This window comes from Mus pahari, chromosome 17 (assembly GCF_900095145.1).
Source record: "Mus pahari chromosome 17, PAHARI_EIJ_v1.1, whole genome shotgun sequence".
Classification (NCBI taxonomy): domain Eukaryota; kingdom Metazoa; phylum Chordata; class Mammalia; order Rodentia; family Muridae; genus Mus; species Mus pahari.
Genome location: NC_034606.1, coordinates 49,725,446 through 49,744,677, shown reverse-complemented (window position 1 = coordinate 49,744,677; position 19,232 = coordinate 49,725,446). Strand labels below are relative to the sequence as shown.

General features: G+C 54.3%; 1 protein-coding gene across 4 annotated transcripts in view; it reads right to left on the bottom strand.

Moving 5' to 3' along the window:
* Nucleotides 1-3,379: 3,379 nt before the first annotated feature.
* The window catches only part of Prr5 (proline rich 5), a 39,999-nt gene continuing 24,146 nt past the window's right edge, over nucleotides 3,380-19,232 (bottom strand). For all 4 annotated transcript variants that reach the window (XM_021216519.2, XM_029548029.1, XM_021216518.2 and 1 more), the window contains 7 exons: nucleotides 19,098-19,178; nucleotides 13,356-13,404; nucleotides 13,053-13,110; nucleotides 7,764-7,855; nucleotides 7,262-7,402; nucleotides 5,512-5,647; nucleotides 3,380-4,289 (listed from right to left, as the gene is read on the bottom strand). In XM_021216519.2, the coding sequence (XP_021072178.1) occupies nucleotides 3,820-4,289; nucleotides 5,512-5,647; nucleotides 7,262-7,402; nucleotides 7,764-7,855; nucleotides 13,053-13,110; nucleotides 13,356-13,404; nucleotides 19,098-19,178 (1,027 nt within the window). In that variant the 3' untranslated portion in view covers nucleotides 3,380-3,819. The remainder of the gene's footprint in view (nucleotides 4,290-5,511; nucleotides 5,648-7,261; nucleotides 7,403-7,763; nucleotides 7,856-13,052; nucleotides 13,111-13,355; nucleotides 13,405-19,097; nucleotides 19,179-19,232) is intronic.

Here is a 19,232-nt window from a genome sequence, read left to right as displayed (position 1 = left end):
GTCACCCTATGATCAAACCCAGGGCCTGTGCGTCGACTAAGCAAGCACTCTACCCACGGATCCACATCTTCACCCTTAAGCAACAGCATCTGCGTCAGCAAAGTCTTGTGAGGGGACAGAGCCCAGGGCTTGGCTTGCTAGCGACGAACCCTGCCCAGACAGTGTGTTCCCGGGATTCCCTGACATCTCCAGTGAGTGGCCATCCATGTTAAGAAAGATGGACACCCATTCTTCCATGACAAGGTTTTAAAGGCCATGACAGCATCCTCTCCACAGAAGAACTGTCCCAGAAGCCTTTGGGAGTTAGCACGGAACAAGGCAAGAGCCCTGGAGATGGAATGTTCCGGAAGCCTCACCGGGCTGCTGATAGACACCAGGAGTCCCTCCAGTTGAATACATGTTTCCAATGTCATTTTATTGTTTTGGGTCATTGTTTTGTCATGTCACTCGAGCTGGCTTAGAACTGGCTACATAGACCAGGCTGTCCTTGAACTCACAGAGATCCACCTGCCTTGGTCTCTCAAGCACTGGGATTAAAGGCGAGTACCCATCATACCCCACTCAACATTACAAAAAAATTTAAAAATTCCTAACAGCTTTTCCTGTGGGCTCCCTATATCCACATACCCCTCCCATACACACACACACAAAGCAGAGTGGATTAGGGCTCAGAGTCAATGACCAATAGGTGTCCCTTCCCATGATAGTCGGCAGTGCGTGGACTTCTTGTATGCTTTGCCTGAGTGCTGGAACCGCTGATCAGTCAGCGAGACTTGTCAATTGTGACACCTGCCTCCCAACCCCACGGGTGGCAGAAACACACATGCAGGTCTGCAGAGGACTGTGGGCCCACAGAAACCATGGAATCAGCCTAGGACACTGAAGGCCTTCCCCCCACCCCCGCCCACTGGGCTTCCCATGCCCCGTGCTGACGTAGTAACTAATAGGACACAGGGCAAGCACTGGGAGTTCAGTGGAACAAAGATGGAGCTGCCTGGAAAGGGAGGGGGAGGGGGGCTACAAACCATGAAACAACTCATTTCAGCTAGCACAAGGCTGGTATAGGTTCATGAAGCAGGAACTTGGGTTGCCTGGCTCAGGGCTCCTTCAAGGAGTGGGTGGGGCACCCTAGCAACATATTTGCATGTCACATCCTGGTGCGCCTGTCCCTGTACACCTGGTGCGTCGGCTATTTTTGGTTGTCAATTTGACTACAACTGAAGTTAACTAAAACCCAACTGCTGTGTACAATCGTAGGGATTTTTTTTTCCCCTTTCTTAATGAAATCACTTGAAATGAGAAGCCCACTTTTAATCTGGATCTTTTAAAGTGGGACGAGCCACCTTTAACCTGGGCCACACCTTCCGGCAGCAGCCTATAGACGGGGCATGACGAGGGAAGCTTGCTCTCTTTGCCTGCTTACCTTCTTCACCCTCGCTGGCAGGAACATTCCTTCTCTGACATTAGCGCCTACCTCTTATATATAGTCTATCCATTGCGTTCCTCTGGCGTTTCTCAACCTGTGGGGCGTGACCTCCTTTGGAGGCCGAGTGACCCTTTCCACAGGGTCACATATCAGATGTCCTGCATATCAGCTATTTCCATTATGATTCATAACAGTATCAGAATTATAGTTATGAAGTAGCAACGAGATGATTTTATGGTTGTGGGGTGGGGGTGGGGGGTCACATCATGAGCGACTGTATTAAAGAGTCACAGCATTAGGAAGACTGAAAGCCTCCACTCCAGAGAACCCTAACTATCCTGGTTAACACTGCTCATTCTGCTTACAGCAGAACCGCTGACACAGGGGAACCCTCTACCCATCATTCCATTTCCACCTCTCAGAGGGGTTCCAGATTAGTGAGATTTAATGATGACTTTGATGGTGTTGACGGAGGCAGGGGGGCAGAGCTAAGCCAGGCCCCAGGCCTCTCTTGCTTCCCTGAGAGCCTGCATCGTTGCCGCGAGCTTCTAGCTAGGAACTTGAGCTTTCTCTCCAGATTCAGGTTCCTGCCTGACGCCCTTGGTGTCTGGAGCCTGGGGTGGCTCTTGCTCTCCCAGGTCCCTTGCGTGCTGCCCAGTTTTGTGTCAGCTTGACACAGGCTGGAGTCATCTGAGATGAGGGAACCTCAACTGACAAAATGTTTCATAAGCTAGAGCTGCAGGCAGGCCTGTAGGGCATTTTCTTAATTGGTGTGTGATGTGTGAGGTCCAAGCCCATTGTGGGTGGGATTAACCCTGGGCTGGTAGTCCTGGGTTTGATAAGAATACAGGCTGGACCTGGTGTGGTGGTCCAGGCCTCTAATCCTAGCTAGTACTCAGGAGGCAAGGCAGGTGGATCTCCATGAGTTGGAGGCCAACCTAGTCTATGTGGCGAGTTCCAGAACAGCCGGGGCTATGTGGAGAGACCCTGTTTCAGAACAAGACAAAGGGAACAGGCTGAGCAAGCCCTGGGGAACAAGCAGCAATCCCACAGCCTCCACATCAGCTCCTGTCTCCAGGTTCTTGCCTTGACTTCATCACAGCACAGTCACCCTAAGACACCCTGTGAGGTGACCATGTGCTCTTAGAGGCAACCCTGAAGCTCAAGCAGGCCATCCCTGCCTGGAACAGGTTGTTTCTCCCACCCAGGGGTTGGGGGGAGCTCTCCCATCCTCTATCTCCAGCAGGTCCCATGGGCCCACAAGCATAAAGTAGCTGCCTCCTGTCCTATTTTCGGACCAGACCTGGCTATCCTGCTCCTAGGTCTGTCTGCTTTGCCACTCTCAGTGGACAATCACTTAAGACCTGAGAGCTTTGAAGGATCTGCGGCAGGGGATCAGCGTGTGGTCCAGGAGGACCACACCCCCTCTGGCTCTTTAAATAGGACCTGAAAGGGACAGTGGCCTACTCCAGGCATGGCTTGTTAGGCTAAGCTGCTGCGTCAGTATAGGCCCGGAATGACCCTGCCAACACTCAAGAACACCATTTACCAAGGACAGGCAGCAGGACCAGCCCGTTTGTGGACCAGGGAGGTCCTGACCACCCTCAGACTCTGGGAAAGCTGGGCTACCCCTCCTACCTGACCAGGGTCTTCAGCAACCCAAAGAGCAGGATCAGTAGATCTCATGACTCCTTTCCCTTCCTGGCTGCATGGGGCCAATGCCTATGCCAGGGCCAGGACCAGGGAACCTCAGTAGGGTTCGTCTTAGACTTAAGCATCACTCATTAAGGTCTCGGGCCTTCCATTAAGATGACATAGCAACACTGGACCTAAGAACAAGCGGCCTTGGCCCCAGCCTGGGAATGTGCCTGACAAGAGAGAGAAGTCAGGGAGGTTGGACTCGGGTGGGTGGGGGGAGGTCCCAGAAGGACACCAGGGGGCAGACAGGAGCCTGGAGCTGTAACTTTATTTCATGCCTTCCTGTTTTGTGGCCGCCCAGGGCAGAGGGAGGCAGACAGGCAGGTCTGACTGTGGCTTGAGTCCCGTCACTCCAGAGGCCAGGCTGGGTCAGCATAGGCAGAGCCCGCTGCTGGTTTCACATTGTCCTGGGTAAGTGTGTGCACCAAGGGTGGGGCAGGCAGGAGGGCATGTGGTGACCCCATCCATCCTCCAGGTGGCTGAGTATGCTTCTGGGCAGTGCCAACTGTGGGTCCCAATCAGTCCAGGGGCGAGCAGGGGGTGGTGGATGGGTTTTCCAACAGCCTGGGAGTATAAAGTGACTTGAGGCAGTGACAGGGGGCTGGCAAGAGCAACAAAAGTCTCGCTCACACACACACATACACAGGCACGCAAACACACAGGAGTCAGTAAAAACATAAACTAGTCTCAGACCATCACACAACACTTGGCCGGCCGCCTGGTGCCTCAAAGTCAGACACACTGGAGCGACTACCCCGCCCAAAGTCAATGAATATCCCTTCAGAGTCTGAGTCCACGGACTCCAGGATCTGGTCCACAAGTGTCTCTGGGCTGGAGGTGGGTGGGGAGCCATGGCCTGGGCCCTGTTCAGGGGAATGGGCAGGGGGGTATAGTCTGCTGGGGCAAGGCCCTGAGTGGGGTGTTGGAGAAGACCTGAAGGTCCCTGAAGGGCCCTGGCCAGGCGTGCCCACAAAGCCTTGGGGCTCCGGACAAGATGTCATCTCGGAGACTGAGTGTCTGCGGATGCTCGTGCCGCTGGCTGCTGTGCCTTCTGCTTCATGCTCAGCCACAGGATTGAGCAGGGGAGTATTGTAGCTTTTGGAGCGCACCACTGGGTTCTTGGCTAGGATATCCCCAGAGCGGGAGCGGCGTAGGAACCGTTTCTCTGCAGGAACAGACACAGTCATACACTAAGACGGTGGGTGCCAGCCCACATGTTCTCGGGGCATCCAAGTCCCACCTTCAGGTCAAGCATCTAATCCACAAAAGGGCCACCCAATAAAAGGCTCAGTGGCCACTAGTTCTGGACCAGCCCAGCCTGCCTGCTAAGGAGGGGTACAAACTTCCTGCCTTAGCTGGGGAACTTTTAACATTCCCAGCTTGGCCTGAACAGACAGTGGAACCTCAGCTGCCCAGGTTCAAATCTGTAAGCTGATGGTGACCTGTGAATGACCCCGTCAGTCATAGATCCGTGTCTTATTTTTCTCACCCGTGGAAGCCTATGGATCTGAGGTACCAGTGCTTTCCTAGGTAAGACTGGGCACCCAGGCCACAAGCCTGCATGGAGGAGCTGCAGGATGAGGTGAGGCAGTGCTATGAAGCGGCTCTTTACAGGCCTCGTTGGCAGTGTAGAGAATGAGGAGAGAGCCAAATTCCACTGGCCATGTAGGACCCTGCAATGCCTAATAGTCCCCATGCGGTGGCACTCTTGAGTACAAGCTCTGTCAGAGCGCCTCCCCGGATCAGGAGGGGTTGTCAGGTGTCTACAGCCAAACAGGGCCTGGGAGGTGTGAAGTTCCCAGTTCTAACTTGTTTGAGCTGGAAGACACCCAGTACCCTAGGAAGCAGCCCAGATGATGGGAAGCCTCCCAAGTGACCCCATTTGGCCTCCTCCTACGATCAGTCTGCATCCGCTTCTGCAGCCCAGTGACTGCCATGGGGCTCACTGACCCATCTCTCCTGCTAGACCAAAGCTATGAAGGAAGGCTGGGCTTGGTCTCTGGGCTGGTACATAGCAAGTGCCCAAGTGACATTGCTGAATGAACAGGGTAGACATGGCAGGCTTCTGAGGAACCCCGCAGGCTCTCTAGGGCCTACTTTCCCTGTATCCCTTCCTGAGCCAGCACAGGTATGACATCTTGGGGATGGTGGAAGCTCTCTGCATGGCGGGTCTCTGTGGAGAGTCACTACTGTTCTGGGGGTTGCCCGATACCCTCCAATACCCCCTCTACCCTGAAGGTCCACATCTACACACAGCAAGGCTAGACAGGTGCATGGGACAGATATTTTGTGTGACTGTAGCTGGTCCCCTGTGGGATCCTGGTTTTGCCAACACTGTTGCCCCAGCCCCAGCCCCAGCCCCAGCCCCAGCCCCAGTCAATACCTACCGAGGATACAGGAATGGGTACAAGGCCCTTCATTGGAGTAGAGGCCATAGGTGCCCAGGTATGGCGACACCACCTTCTGGATCAATGTCTCGAGGCGCAGGTAGTCTTCAGTCACACCCCTGGACTCGTGTACTCCCTGCAAAGGAATGGAGGTCACACACCCTGGTCCAGCAGGAGCTTATCTCTCCCCGACTTCCCCAGGTGGAGTCCCAGGCAGGAGGCTGGGCGCCCTTATAGCCACATGAGGTGATTTACACTAAAGTCACAGAGCCCTGGTGTGTTGGGGGCCCTGAGTGGTCCTTTGAGAGACAGCTGGTAATACCCAGGAAAGGCTGCTAGACCGCTTAGCTGGGTCCTCAGCCCATGAGCTATTTGAGATAAAGTTTCATTATGTGTCCTTGGCTGCCTTCAATGTGAGATCCTCCTATCTCTGACTCTTGAGGGCTGGGTCTGCCGGTGTGTGCCACCCGACTGCCCATTCCACTACTTGTACATTTATGAAGTCACATCTCCCTCACCCACCACAGTACAAGAGAGAAATAAGAGGACTGGTTCATCTGTATTAACTCACAGGTGGCTGTTAAATGTGACCGGCACCACACCATTTGGACCCCCAACAGGAGCTGTGGTCCTAGGAGCGAGTCAGGGGCACACAGTAGGTCCTTAATACACACTGACTAGCAGCCGTGACTTCAAAGCAACTCAAGACTTAAAACAGTGGGGGCTGGATTCACCTGGGGACCAAGGTGAGGTCAGGAGACATGCTCATAGAGGCCTTAGGGCAAAGCCACTCAGTCTGGGGAGAGGTGGCAGGAGGCACAATGGATGCCAGCCACCAGCCGCTGTGGTATAGAGGCTATGCTGGAACTCTAGAAGCACAGCTGGGAAGCCGCAGGACGCGCACTAGCCAGCAGGGGGCAGCACTGCTCTGGCCTTGATCACCTCCTCCAGTGGAATCCCAGGACCCAGCACACAGAGATCTGACTTTGAAGCTCTCCCAGTTCCCTGCACACTCACCCTGCCAGGCTAGCTGCAGTCTATGGGAATCCCACCCACCGGGTTGTACGTGGCTCCATTCCAAGGTGACGTAAGCCTCTGACCCAGGGCAGCCCCTGGACCCTGCAGCGCCTACACTGCAGCCCATTCTTTGCTATGACCCCTTTACAATTTCCTTCAGCCCCTAGGCCCAAGCCCACAAACCCTAAAAGGACTTCCACAAGCATGGGGAGGGGGCTCACGACCACAGGGCTTTTGGTGCTTAGGGAAGTCCTAGTGAGGCTACAATCCCTCCAACAGTGAAATGTCTCCCGGTCAGGCAGATGGGGCAGTTGGTGGTACCTCTAAAGTCCTGCAGGACTATGGGTTGTGAGAACTCTATGGTGAGCGAGACATTAAGGGGATGTCCTGGGTCAAGTCCCTTTAATCCAGCTGTACTAGCTGGCTACTGTCCCTTCTCCAAAGCTAGCCTTGTTGATGAGGCCTATCTGTACCAAGTGCTAGAACAGTTTTGTGTGTGTGTGTGTGTGTGTGTGTGTATGGGTGTGCTCACACGCACGCATGTGTGCACACCTGTGTGCAGGGGTGGGGGTGGGCGCTTGGGAGCCCAGCCCTGGTAACTGATCAAGCATACAGAAGCCAGTTGCCGACACAATGAACAAGTAACTGTGGTCTGGTTTTGCATCCCAGCCCCAAAGCTTCACTTGCCCATTCCCTGCCCAGTCAGTCCTGGGTCCCAAAACCGTTGTCCTACCTGCAGTACCAGAAGCATCTGTGCGATGGCAGGGGGGACACGCGCGTGGGAGCGGGCCAGCGCGTCCTCCAGCTTCACGCTGAGGGTGATGGTGTTCCGGAAATGCAGCAGGGCAAGCTGGCGCACGGACGGCTCCTTGCCCTGCAGACACAGGAAGAGAGGAGCTGGCCGCGTTGCTCTTACGCAGTTTTCTCTCTCTACCACAAGTCAAGGGTGGGATGTGGGAAAGGGCCCAGTGACACCCAGCCTACCCCATTCTCTCTCCCTGCCCTAAAGATACAGGACTCCCAGGAGCCTCCTCTGGCAGGACTTTTTCTACCACGCAGAGCAGATCTCTGCCTGTAGGATTCCCCACTCCAGGCCTTCCACGCCTGCTAGGCTCAGTTGGTCTGCAAGGGACAGCCTGGGCCAGTACAGAAGGGGTCAGGGCTGGAGTCCTCCTTCCTAGAGCCATCTTATGTCCCATGGTCCCCTTACTCCCACGCCCCCAGCCAGTACACACCTGCACAGGGTAGAAGATGGCCTGCAGGGTTGGCAGCACATCGCTGAAGAAGAAATCCCAGGTCTCCGCCAGCGAGTCCAGCAGCTTCTGTCCTGTGGGCACAAGAAGCCATTACAGCATGCCCTGAACACAGGAGCAGACTTACCCAGGACAAGGAGCTAAGGAAGAGTGGGAGGTGCTCTGAGAAAGCCCCACCCACCCCCAAATTGTGTGGTCTGCCACTGAGCCCATTCTTCACCTGCGAAGGGGGGGAACAGGACAAGTCCTATAATCTAGGGCAGATAAGACATAAGTCATGAAGATGCTCAGCCCGGGTGAGTATTGGTTCCTGTCCTGCCTTGGGCACACCTGGGCAGGAGCTGGGCTCAGACCCTTCATCACCCTGCCTGTTCTCCTCTGTCCATCCATGGATAGAACGCCTAGTTGAAACATTGGGCATTGGGGACAGTCAAGCCCCCGGTGGCTCCGGACACCTACTATTAGAGCCGTGGGAAAGACAGTGGATAAGGGGTAACCTCGAGGGAAAGTGGCCCGGGTTACAGTCGCCAACTCCCTCTCTTGAGGTCCCAACATCTCACCCTACCTGTGGGAGAAGGGGCAGAGGTCTGGCAGGGAGGACTTCCTGGAGGAGTTGTCTGATGTCTGAGCTGGCTTCTCAGACGGATACGTGTCGGGCATGTGACACCCACCCCTACCCTACCCTGGCCATGAGAAAGCAGCAGCTGTGTGGGAAACCGGAGTTTGGATAAGATGTAGGAACTTGGCTGGCCCCAGGCTGGGTGGTACCACCTGGCAGGTGGGTAGTTGTTAGAGAACAGGGCAGGTAGGTGCCCCAAGACGACTCTGTGGCTTGCAGACTCAGGAACTTGTCACCAGGGTACACAGCTGAGACAAATGGCCACTGGGTCTAGGAGTGAACAGGCCCAGCCGTGTGTCCCATAGGACTCCAGTGCCATGCCATGGAGGGAAGGGTCCTTGACTGTTGGTCAGCCTGCCTGCCTGTCTCCCGAATTCTGTGGGAACAAGGGAGCCTGTGGAGGCCTTAGTCCAGCTTTCCAGTATGGGTAGAACTTTCCATCATAGGAAACCCTAGGTCTGTTAGAGCGAGGATGAGGGGAACAGAGAGCTAGCTCCAGGCGCAGGCTGGCCTCTGTGTGTGGCCGCCCAGGGCTGTCTGCTGGCAGACAGCTCTAACATTCCCGGGTGGCCCACACCTGGTTCCAGGGGCAAGGAGGCTGCAGGAATGCCCGGGGGCAGGCGGATGCTCACAGCCCCTCGGAGCCCTGCCTGAACACAAAGTCCCTTCAGTTCCTGCCATCATACAGGAAGAAAGGCTGTTCAGTCCTGGCTGGCTGTGGGGTGGCTCTGGGCGCCGGCCAGGGCTGTGTGCCACCAAGTGAAGGTCGTCCTCTAGCCCACAGGGCGGACACACCACAGAAAAGCAGATGTTGTAAAACACAGAATCCAGGCCCCAGCTGGAGCTGTGTGCCGTCAGAGACCCGGAAGGAGAGCCCGGTCCCTGGCTGGGCTCTTGCCTGGGACTGTGGACTGGGCTGTGTGCCGGGGAGCGGGGTCAGCGGAGGCTACTGCCAGACACACGGACGAGGGCTGAAGCCTTGCTCTGTGGCTACAGTGGGGCCCCAGAAAGTTCTTCCAGCCAGACCTAGTGGCACCCTCTGTGTAAGGGACAGGGTAAGTCCCCAGGGCTTGATGACAAGGTACCCTGTGTTTGCTGCTGGTATGACGCAGCCAGTGAACGTGTGTACCCTCACTGGGCCCCAGCCAGAGGTGGAGCAGAAAGCTTTGGTGAAGAGCCAGGCTGAGGCTCCGGGATGGCTTTCACTGGGATGTCAGTCTCTCCTTTACTCGACCCACAGGGGAACCAGGTGGGTACAGCTCCAGTCCACAGGCACCCAGGGAAGGCTCCAGAGATGGTGACCACCACAGAGAAATGACTACGGTCGTCTAGCAGGGGGCTGAAGCCACTGCATAGCCAGGCCGGGATGGAGGAGTGTGTGTGTGTGTGTATGTGTGGGGGCTTGCACACACATCGGCTACACGAAGTTTGACCCGTGGGTGAGGAAATGCAGATGGCAGCCTCAGAAGCAGACCCCTGTGGCCTCCTGGGTGACCCTTTGTGAGGTGCCAGGGATACTCCCGCTCTAGCTGCCTCCAGACTCCAGGAATCACTTAGTTTGGGAAATGATGGCAGAGGTCTCACCAAAGTCTTGGCTTGCCCTCTTGAGGCTACCATTTGACTCCACGTCCATCCCCTCCCCCTGGCTCCCATCCCGTGGCAGCTATGGGCTGAGGGTACAGCCAGCTTCCGGGATTCAAGGGGGAGAATTTTATGAGATGGTGTGGGGGTGAGATGGCAGAGCCACAGGGCAGCGGTAAGTGGCTGCACGGGACGGACAAGCTCCCAGTGCAGACCACTCTTGGAGGCCATCTCCAGGGCCTGCTACTGCCACCGTCCCTTCCCCGGAGTTTCCCTTCACCTGACATTCGTCACACTGTCCTGTCAACATGTGGTTATGTCTCAGTCCCTGTAGGGTAGGGCCTGTATCTTTTCTATCTCCAGGTTCCCAGAGACTCCCCGCCGGCCCTGCGTGGACACAGTGTGTTCTTTGCTCCAGTGGTAAGAAATGGGCCCCCAGGGGAGGGAGGGAGGGAGGGAGGTTGTGGTATATGATAACCATGGTGTCTTCACATGCGCCCAGACCTTCCCCTGGGCCTAGAGGCCAGATATGAAACGTCAGGGCATCCTCTCCCCTTTCCCTGGAATGCCCTGCCCCCCAGGTCCTGAGGTTTCACAGGCCTCACAAAGCTGCTCTTCTCCCAGGACGAAGCTCCCCTGGGCTGTGTTAGTGGGAGGCCCCTCAGGGAATGTGCTGAGTCAGCCAGGTCAGGAGGGTGTGGGAGGCCTCTTCCCTCAGGTGCCAAACATTCACAGCGCTATCCAGGGGCTTGGCTACTCGGACGCCCCCTGGACCTTGGCTGCTTGGGCCTCCTGCCCACACCCACTGTTCTCAGGGTGTTCTTCCTGTCTGGACCTGCCTCACGCAGGAAGATGATGGGGAACTGGGGACTCCAGGCCTCAGCCTCTCACTCTCTGAAGTAGGCTGACAGGCATTAGCCCAGGGCCCAGCACGTGGAGGAGACATCTGGAGTAGTGAGTGACTTGAGAGGGCTCCAGAAAGCCAGTCACCTGCTCTGCACTTGGGAGGCCATGTATCCAGCGTGGCACAAGCAGGACTGAGCTAGCGCCTCCTTCCCAGAGCTGCTGGGTGACCCACCTGGTCAGAAGCAAACCCACCTAGTGGAGAGCAACCTGGTGTCTGGTCCGTGGGAGGCGCCCAGCAAACGTTCATAAAGCCTACGGGTATGTGAAGCCTGGCCACATAGTAGGTGCTCGTGGAATACTCACAGCCTGAACCCAGCACAGGGCCTAGCATACCCAAAGTAGGTGTACATAAAATGCTTGTATATTGAAGCTAGGATAGGACCTGGTACACAGTAGGTGCTCATTAAATGCTTATGGGATCCAGGGTCAGCACAGGGCCTGGCATACAGTAGAAATTTGCATAGTCCTCTAGACACTAGATTTGCTGTAGTGCCAAGTCCCTCCTTGGACCTCAAGATCATCAGACACCAGGGGCCTGAGGTGCTGGGACCAGCAGGTTAAAGCCCTTTCTGCCCTATGATGAGAGACTTGCTGGAACTGTGAGGCCTGAGAGAGAACTAGGGGTGCCCCGGTACCACAGCAAGGCTCAAATCTCCCTGTAGTGTGGTTGCTGTCCAACTGCCTACTATCCCTGCTTTCCCCGTGTAGGGACAATGACCTTTTGCCCTAAGCTAGTTCTCTGGTCTTTGGATAGTCAGACTCAAGATGGTATCTCTCAGGCAATGGAATGGGGTTCCTGTTAGACCTTATATCCTGATGTTCCTCATATCCAGCCTGGATATAAGGTAGCCACTGAAATAGCTCACGTGTGGATGGCTTTGTCCCTAGCCAGTGGTGCTGTGGAGGTGATTGGCTCATGAGGGCGCTGGCTGCATCACTGGACAGACCCATCGACCGGTTCAGAGCTGAATGTGCCTTGGGAGGTGAGGCTTGGTGGAAGACAGTGGGTTGTGTTGTGATGGTTAACAATGACTGTCGGTCTGACACAATTTAGAATCACCTCCTCGGGTGGTGGAAGTTTCTAGACAGGATTAACTGAGGAGAGAGGACTTGCCTTGGATCCCAGATGCTGGGGCCCTGGGCTGAGTGAAAAGCACTCAGCTCTCTCTCGGCTTTCTGGCTATGGGTACGATGTGACCTGTCTCCTCACGTTTCTGCTGCCATGCTATCTCCACCATGATGGACTGCAACTGGGAGCAAAACACATTCTTCCTTAAGCTGCATTTGTCATGGCAACAAGAAACACAACTAACGCACAAAGGTAGGCTCTGCCTCTGGTCTCTTCCCGTCTCTCTGCTTCCTGACCACAGAAGCTGTTCCTGGCGAACAATTTGGCTAGCCCACATCTCTCTGACATGGCTCGGCTGGCTTCATGCCAGGTTCGATATGATGAGGTCAAGTGTCCAGGGACCTCTGACATTGTGAACCGAAATAAACCTTTTCCCTCTGCGATGGTTATCTTTGCCAGCTTAACCTATAATCACATAGCAAGAGCTCAGTCATGAATTATCTAGATCAGGCTGGGCTTATGGGCATGCCTACGGGGCGCTGCCTTGGTTGTTAACTGATATGGGAAGATCCAGCCCACTGTGGGCAGCACCAATTCCTAGGCAGGGAAGAAGAGGGCCTAAGCATGGCAGAAAGCAGCATGTGCATGTTCATCTCTGATTTTGACCGTGACTGTACCAATTCCCACCTTGATATCTCTGCTATCAGGCCTGTACCCTGGAACTCTAAACACAATAAACCCTCTCTCCCCTAAGTTGTTTTTTGCATAGTGCTTTATCACACCAACAGAAATGAAAACACCCCTTAAAATGCTGGCAGTGATTAAAAGCTGGGGGCACAGTCCCTGTGAGCAGTGAGATGAAGCAGGGCACCTCTCCTTGGGTTGTGCAGCCCTCCTGGGCTCCCAAGGGGGTGGGGGCAAACTCTCTCCAAGGTCCCCTCCCAGTCCAGACCTCAGTCCCGCTGCCCAGTCCTGTTCCCTTCCTTTCCAGCCATCTTAACCAGAGAGCCACCGTTGCCTCCCAACATCTGCCATGCCACTGTCCCATGCCACGTCACAGCCAGGCGGGCCATACTCAGCCCCGAGTGAGACTCACCCTCGTAGAAGCGAATTTTGTCACGAAGGATCACCATGCCCTTTGTGAGCAGCTGGTTCTGAAAGCCAACAGAGGTGCCGTCACTGCCTGTAGCTCTTCCAGGAGGGTCTGGCTTACAGGACCCACCAGGAGCCCACCCACAAGCAGCCAAGACATGAGACCCACCCTCCTGCCAAGCAGTCAAAACCCCACCCACCCCGAGAGGCCAGCCTTGAGCCTGCCCGGGCTGTCACAGGTCACAGAACTACAGAGACCATCTCTGAGAGACAGAGCAAGCCTTTCTCCGCGGCAAGGCCCACATACCTGCAGGTACTCAGTGAAGAACGACCCCAGCTCCGTCTTCAGCAGCTGCCTGTGGGGGAGGCCAGATAGGGGACAAGTTGAGATCCTACAGTACCGGTGAGGACAGCCCGGGACCAACCTGCTCAGCACAGCAACACCAGTGGCCCGAGAGATTATTTTCCCTCTATGACCCACAGAGATCTCCCCTATGCATCTCACAGAAGAGAAGTCTGAGGGTCCCAATGCAACCACACACCTTCTCTTCCTCAAGCAGACACCCACAGGCCTAGCTCTGCAACCCTGGGCTCCACCCATCATCTGCCTGCCTGAATCCCACAGCCCGCAGGGACTCCCTTTCCTGAGTGGCTTTATTATGAGCACCAACTTGAGTCTTCACTGCAATCAGTGACAGGCACTGATTGCAGCTCCTCACGGACCCCACGCCACACAACCCATGCCAGATTAACACAGGAACCTCTACTTTGTGAACAGAGCCGCCTGCCTCTCGTGGAGTCATCCCCCACCCTGACCCCATCCTGAAGAAGTACAGCCACTGACATTGTCAGTGAATGTCCCCCACAGGCTCAGATACTTGAACACGAAGTCCCCAGATGGTGGCGCTGTTTGGGGGAGGTTGTGGGACCTCTTGGATACAGAGCCTTGATAGAGGAAGTCACTGGGGGACAGGCCCCACTTCCTCTTTACTCCCTGTTTAATGCTTGGGTTTGAAGGGGAACTCTAGGCTTCCTGCTCCTGCCCCTTGCAGCCACACCTGTCCCTTGCTGGCATGCTTTCCCCGCCATGATGGACCCTTATCCTTGTGAAGTCTCAGTCAAATAAATGTCTCCTCCTGTTAGTTGCTTTGTTCATGGTGTTTAATCACAGCACCCGAAAGGAAACTAATACAGCCATGGACATCCGTACAGTCTTCATGTTCTGAGACAAATCAGGCAGAAGTCTAAAATTTTCTGGCTGCTAGCTCCACGTGGCAGATGTAATTAGTCCTGAATTACAGGTGGTCCTCTCTGGTTCCGATACATACAAACCTGAGTTACTCAGGCTTAAATAACACCATCCCCAACAGCATGGTCCTAGTTCAGTTCCCACACATAAGTGTCTACAATATAAGCTCCTCCCCCAGTGACTTCCTCTATCAAGGGGGTTGAGTTTGGCATTTCCTTCGAAGTTACTCTGCGTCTGGTCTTGGGCATCTGTCCTTCCTTCAGTTCATACACAACCTGGCACGTGACTCTGTCATCTCCTTGTCTCCCAGGAACAATCCCCACCCGCCAAGATGCTTTACGAAAACAGACAAATCAGGTGCCGGAAAGGTGGCTCAGTGGTAGAGCATTTGCCTTGCATATACAAAGCCCTGGGGTCGGCCCCCAGACCTACAAACAACAAAAATAAGGACAAGCCACACAGGAACTGGAAACACAGAAGGGATAAAACTCCAAACCAAACACAAACATAAAACATAACAAAAAGAGGAAGTGACCAGCAGAGGCAACGGCGAGCACAGCCAGGTGGAGAGGACGCTGTTCCCACACATGCACTGGAAGCTGAGGATGCCTACATCCAAAATATATGTACCGAACAGGGTGTTGTGGCGCACATCTGGCAGGAGATTGTGGTCATCCTTGGCTATATATAGTTTGTAGGCCAGCCTGGGCTACAAAAGACCCTGCCTCAAAAAAGCGAAAGATGCACCCACACTTCAGTTAAGGACTGCACAGTGTGGCCGGGCCCACCTTGAACATGCTCAGAACACACTCAGTCTCCCGTCAGTCAAACTGACATAAAGTGCTGACTCAGGCAACTTACTGAGTCTCATAGGGACCGTGAAAGACAACGGCATGCTGAGTGAGAAGCGACACTGCAGAGCCTTTCCTAGGAGGCTTGCCTGTCCACTCACATTAGACAGGGTCTTGCTCTACAGAGCGGACTGCCTTTCCAACTCACTATGGGGCCTAGGTTGGTTTTGAACTCAGTGATCAGTCTTCAGAAGGAGAAACTGAAATTGGGAAGGCAGACGATGTGGTATGTGGTCAGAGTCAGGTCATAGAACCCAAAGTTGGCTCCCTAGTATGGACTAGGTGGGTAAATGGTAACCTGGCCGGGCATGGTGGTGTCAGCTGTAATGCCAGACAGGGGTAGGCAGAGGCAGGGGGATCACTACAAAAAGAAAAGGAAAGAGGGGAAAGACAGTCAGCCTTTCTCAACAGCCAACCCTCTATGTTCTGAAGAAAGCCAAGGAGAAGGTGAAGGGATCTGGGACTTTTGAGAAAGTGACTGGAGGTGGCACCGGTTAAAGGCTGAGACTTCACCGGGGTGTTCAGTCATCGGACAGTGTGCTGTGGGGATAGCATCATGAGGGTTCTAGGCTGCATTCATAGCTATCCAGGGATGCAAATGGCCCGAGGGCTGCAGGCTTGAGACACACACTAGACCAGGAAACACTACAAACTGGCCAATTTACAGTAAAGACTCCTCAATGTGAGGAGTGGCCGAGGATGCGAGCTGATGCTTCTCCAAAGAAGATGCGTGAGCAGCCAGCAAGCACCAGAAGGTGCCTGGTACTGTTAGTCACCAAGAAATGCCAACCAAAGCCACAGGGAGCTCCCGAGGTCCCCACAAGACTGTGAGACTCTCAACCAGAAAGCAATATAGTGAGAGGCTAGGATGCCCCTTGCTGCTCACTCTGTGGGAAGTGGGAAGCCTCCCCCCAAAGAAACCCAAGCCCTCAACAGATCTGGACATATGCTAGGAAAAGCCACGTCACACGTCTATGCAAACTCCTGAACATGGAACCTGGGCATAAGTCTACAATCCCAGCAGAAGGTTGAGGCAGGAGGATCTCAAGAATATGCTAGACTAGGTTACAGGTCTTCAGAGTCATTCCTCAAAATCAAAACTACAGCCAGTGGCACATGTCTTCAATCCCAGCACTCAGGGCACAGAGGCAGGAGGATCTCTGTAAGTTCAAGGTCAGCACAGGCTAAGTTGAAAGTTACAGACAATGATACATATTGAGACCCTGTCTCAAAATAATAAACGAGAAAACAAAAGCTAAACCCAGAACTAAATGAAAACCCTTAAACCTTTTTTGTATAAGGAGCTCACAGCAGTAGAACCCAGTACTCACAGCCACAGGCCACACAGGTAATCAGACGGAGCAAAAATCAATGTTATCACAAACCCAGGCTCCAACACGGCCGGGCCTCAGAGGCATAAGGGAACAGCTGCATGCTATCATGAAATGCCATTCATATGAAATGTCCAGAGGAGCCAGGCTGGGTGGAATGATGGTCTGTAAAAGGGAAGGACTCTTGTACGGTGACGCAAAATGAGCTGGAAGTCTGGTGACAACCACGCAACCACATGAGCGCACTCAATACCGACCAGGGCATTTTATGGTATATGAACTGCTTGTGAATCAATGCCCATAGCCATGCACACAAAAGCAGGTCTGTTAAGGACCGTGGCTGAGCAGGTGCATCATGGGCCTGGAGATTCACACCACTGAGTACCTCTGTACCTTGTTCATAATACATGGCACTGAGTCACAGTGGCCTAGTGCTCAGGACAGTGACTGGCCCACAGGTGGCCAGGGAGCCGGGGGCAGGCTATACTCTGCAGTGCAGGCATTTGGCTGGATCTACTGTCTGGGTTTAGAAAAGAGACACTGTGATTATCTCATGGTGGAAGTCCCTGGGGGTGTCGATGTGACCAAACCACACAAAGCTCTATGTATGTGTATGTGCACATACCTACACATATGAAGAGGAAAGAGTCATGCAGAGTCTTCAGTTGTGACCAGCTGTCCCTACCTAGGTACAACCGACACACCATTCGTGTCACTAACTAGCCCTTACTATAGTGATGGTGGGGAACTTTTGAATGCAGCCGTCAACGGTTCCTTCCACGGATTCTCTCCCTGGATCAAAGCCAAAAATGGCCAGCTATGTGTTTGAAGCACAATCAGACCTTCCTAATTTTTGTTTCTGGCGGGGTCTCAGCTATGTCAGGGTGGTCTTTTTTTTTTTTTTTTTTTTTTTTTTTGGTTTTTCAAGACAGGGTTTCTCTGTATAGCCCTGGCTGTCCCGGAACTCACTTTGTAGACCAGGCTGGCCTCGAACTCAGAAATCCACCTGCCTCTGCCTCCCGAGTGCTGGGCAGGATGGTCTTAAACTCAATATATAGCCAAGGATGACCTTGAACTCCTGATCTTCCCGCCTCTACCTCCCCAGTGCTGGGATTACAGGAATGAACCATTGATGTAGCATCAGGGTTGAAACTCAGGATTCGTGTACACTCAGCAAACACTTTAGCGGCTGAGCCACATTCCCAGCCCTAGACCTTGTTAATTTAATGTGGCCACGCATGGAGGAGCACTACAGCGGGAAGGGACAGTTCTGAATGGCCAACAGACCCTGGAGCTGGGACCTGGGTTCTAGCTCAGACATCACACCACTCAACCAGCAGCCAGTGACCATCTATAAAATACAGACCTAACAGCATGGACCCAAGGGCTGTGGTGCGTGGAAGGCTTAAAGGCACAGCAAACACTCAGTGCGTGCTTGAGCGCACTTCCCTGAGGAAGCCCACGGCCATGATTTGAGGATGCCTGGCGTTTTGTTTTGCACTGGTGAAAAAGCGGCTGTCCCAAGACCATCTTGTGTCCCTGAAGTCAGCATCTCCCATCACCCTGCTTTCTAGTCAGGTGCTGAGACACGGGGTGGCTTCTCTGAACTGTGACCCCCCCCCACCCACACACACACAAAGAGAGGAGGTGGCAGTCAGAACCAGAAGGGCCAAGGGGGTTGTGCAGTGCTGGGCTCCACCTGCTCTGTGGATTTAAAGATGTGGGTGTGCCCTCTGTACCAGCAGATTGTCTTCCTGGGTGTGATGCTGGGGTCAGAGCCTGGGGCCTCCCTCACACAGGCCAGGCTGGAGCTCTTCACTAGCCAACCCCAGGTTGGCCAGCAGATTGTTCACATTTGTTATAAAATGGGTTCCCTAGGCTCACAGATGCACTGTGAGCAGTGGGGGACTGTCAGCCGTGACAAGCATGGGGACTCGGAGGTACCTCGCTCCATGCTGTTCCCAGTGCCCTTTTGTACCCTGGGCCTCTGTTTACCCACGTAAGGGCACTTTCAGGTGGGTATGGTGTGGCTGACCCCTGTCCTATTATCACTTAGGTCTGGCTTTCACCAGCAAATGGAAGATTCGCTGCTGACTCTTACAGATATACCCTGTATCTGGAGACAGGGTGCTCTGGGTCAGGGCTGGGGGTTAATGGCACAGACTGGAAATGCCCCATTGTGTCAGCTGTGTGACCCCGGGGGAGGTAGCTTGACCACTCGGAATTCCATCCTCTTCCACTACAAATGCTGATTGAAAATGCTCTCAAAGCCACAGTGGCCTGGTCTACGGCAACAGTCTGAGAGGGCTCGTCTGTCCTCGGCTGTTTCCCAACCAGGATCCTAGCTAGTCAAAGGAAATGAGGGGTGTTCGTGGCTGGGCTGTTTCCGGAATGGCAGTGGGTCATTAAGCAGGTGGGCCCTTCCTCTTTGACAGAATAAATATCCTCTGTAATGTACCGGACGGCAAGGAATGTGGACATTATCTCAAGCCACTGTCCAAGTTACACCCTGCTGACCCTAGAAGGGCGGCTCCAGGAGGGGTGGAGTGTGGGCCCTCCCTCTCCCACCCCCCTGGCGGCATAGATGGGTTTCCCAGACAGAACTGGTTCATACTCACCGGACACCCTCGTTGAGGATGAAGAGTTCCTGGTCGGGCAGCCCCTTGCGCTGGAAGACCGCGATCACTCCGTTATGGATACTGTGGGCAGAAAGGAGAGTGGTCACCCAAAGGCACTGGGTCTCTTACATCCCT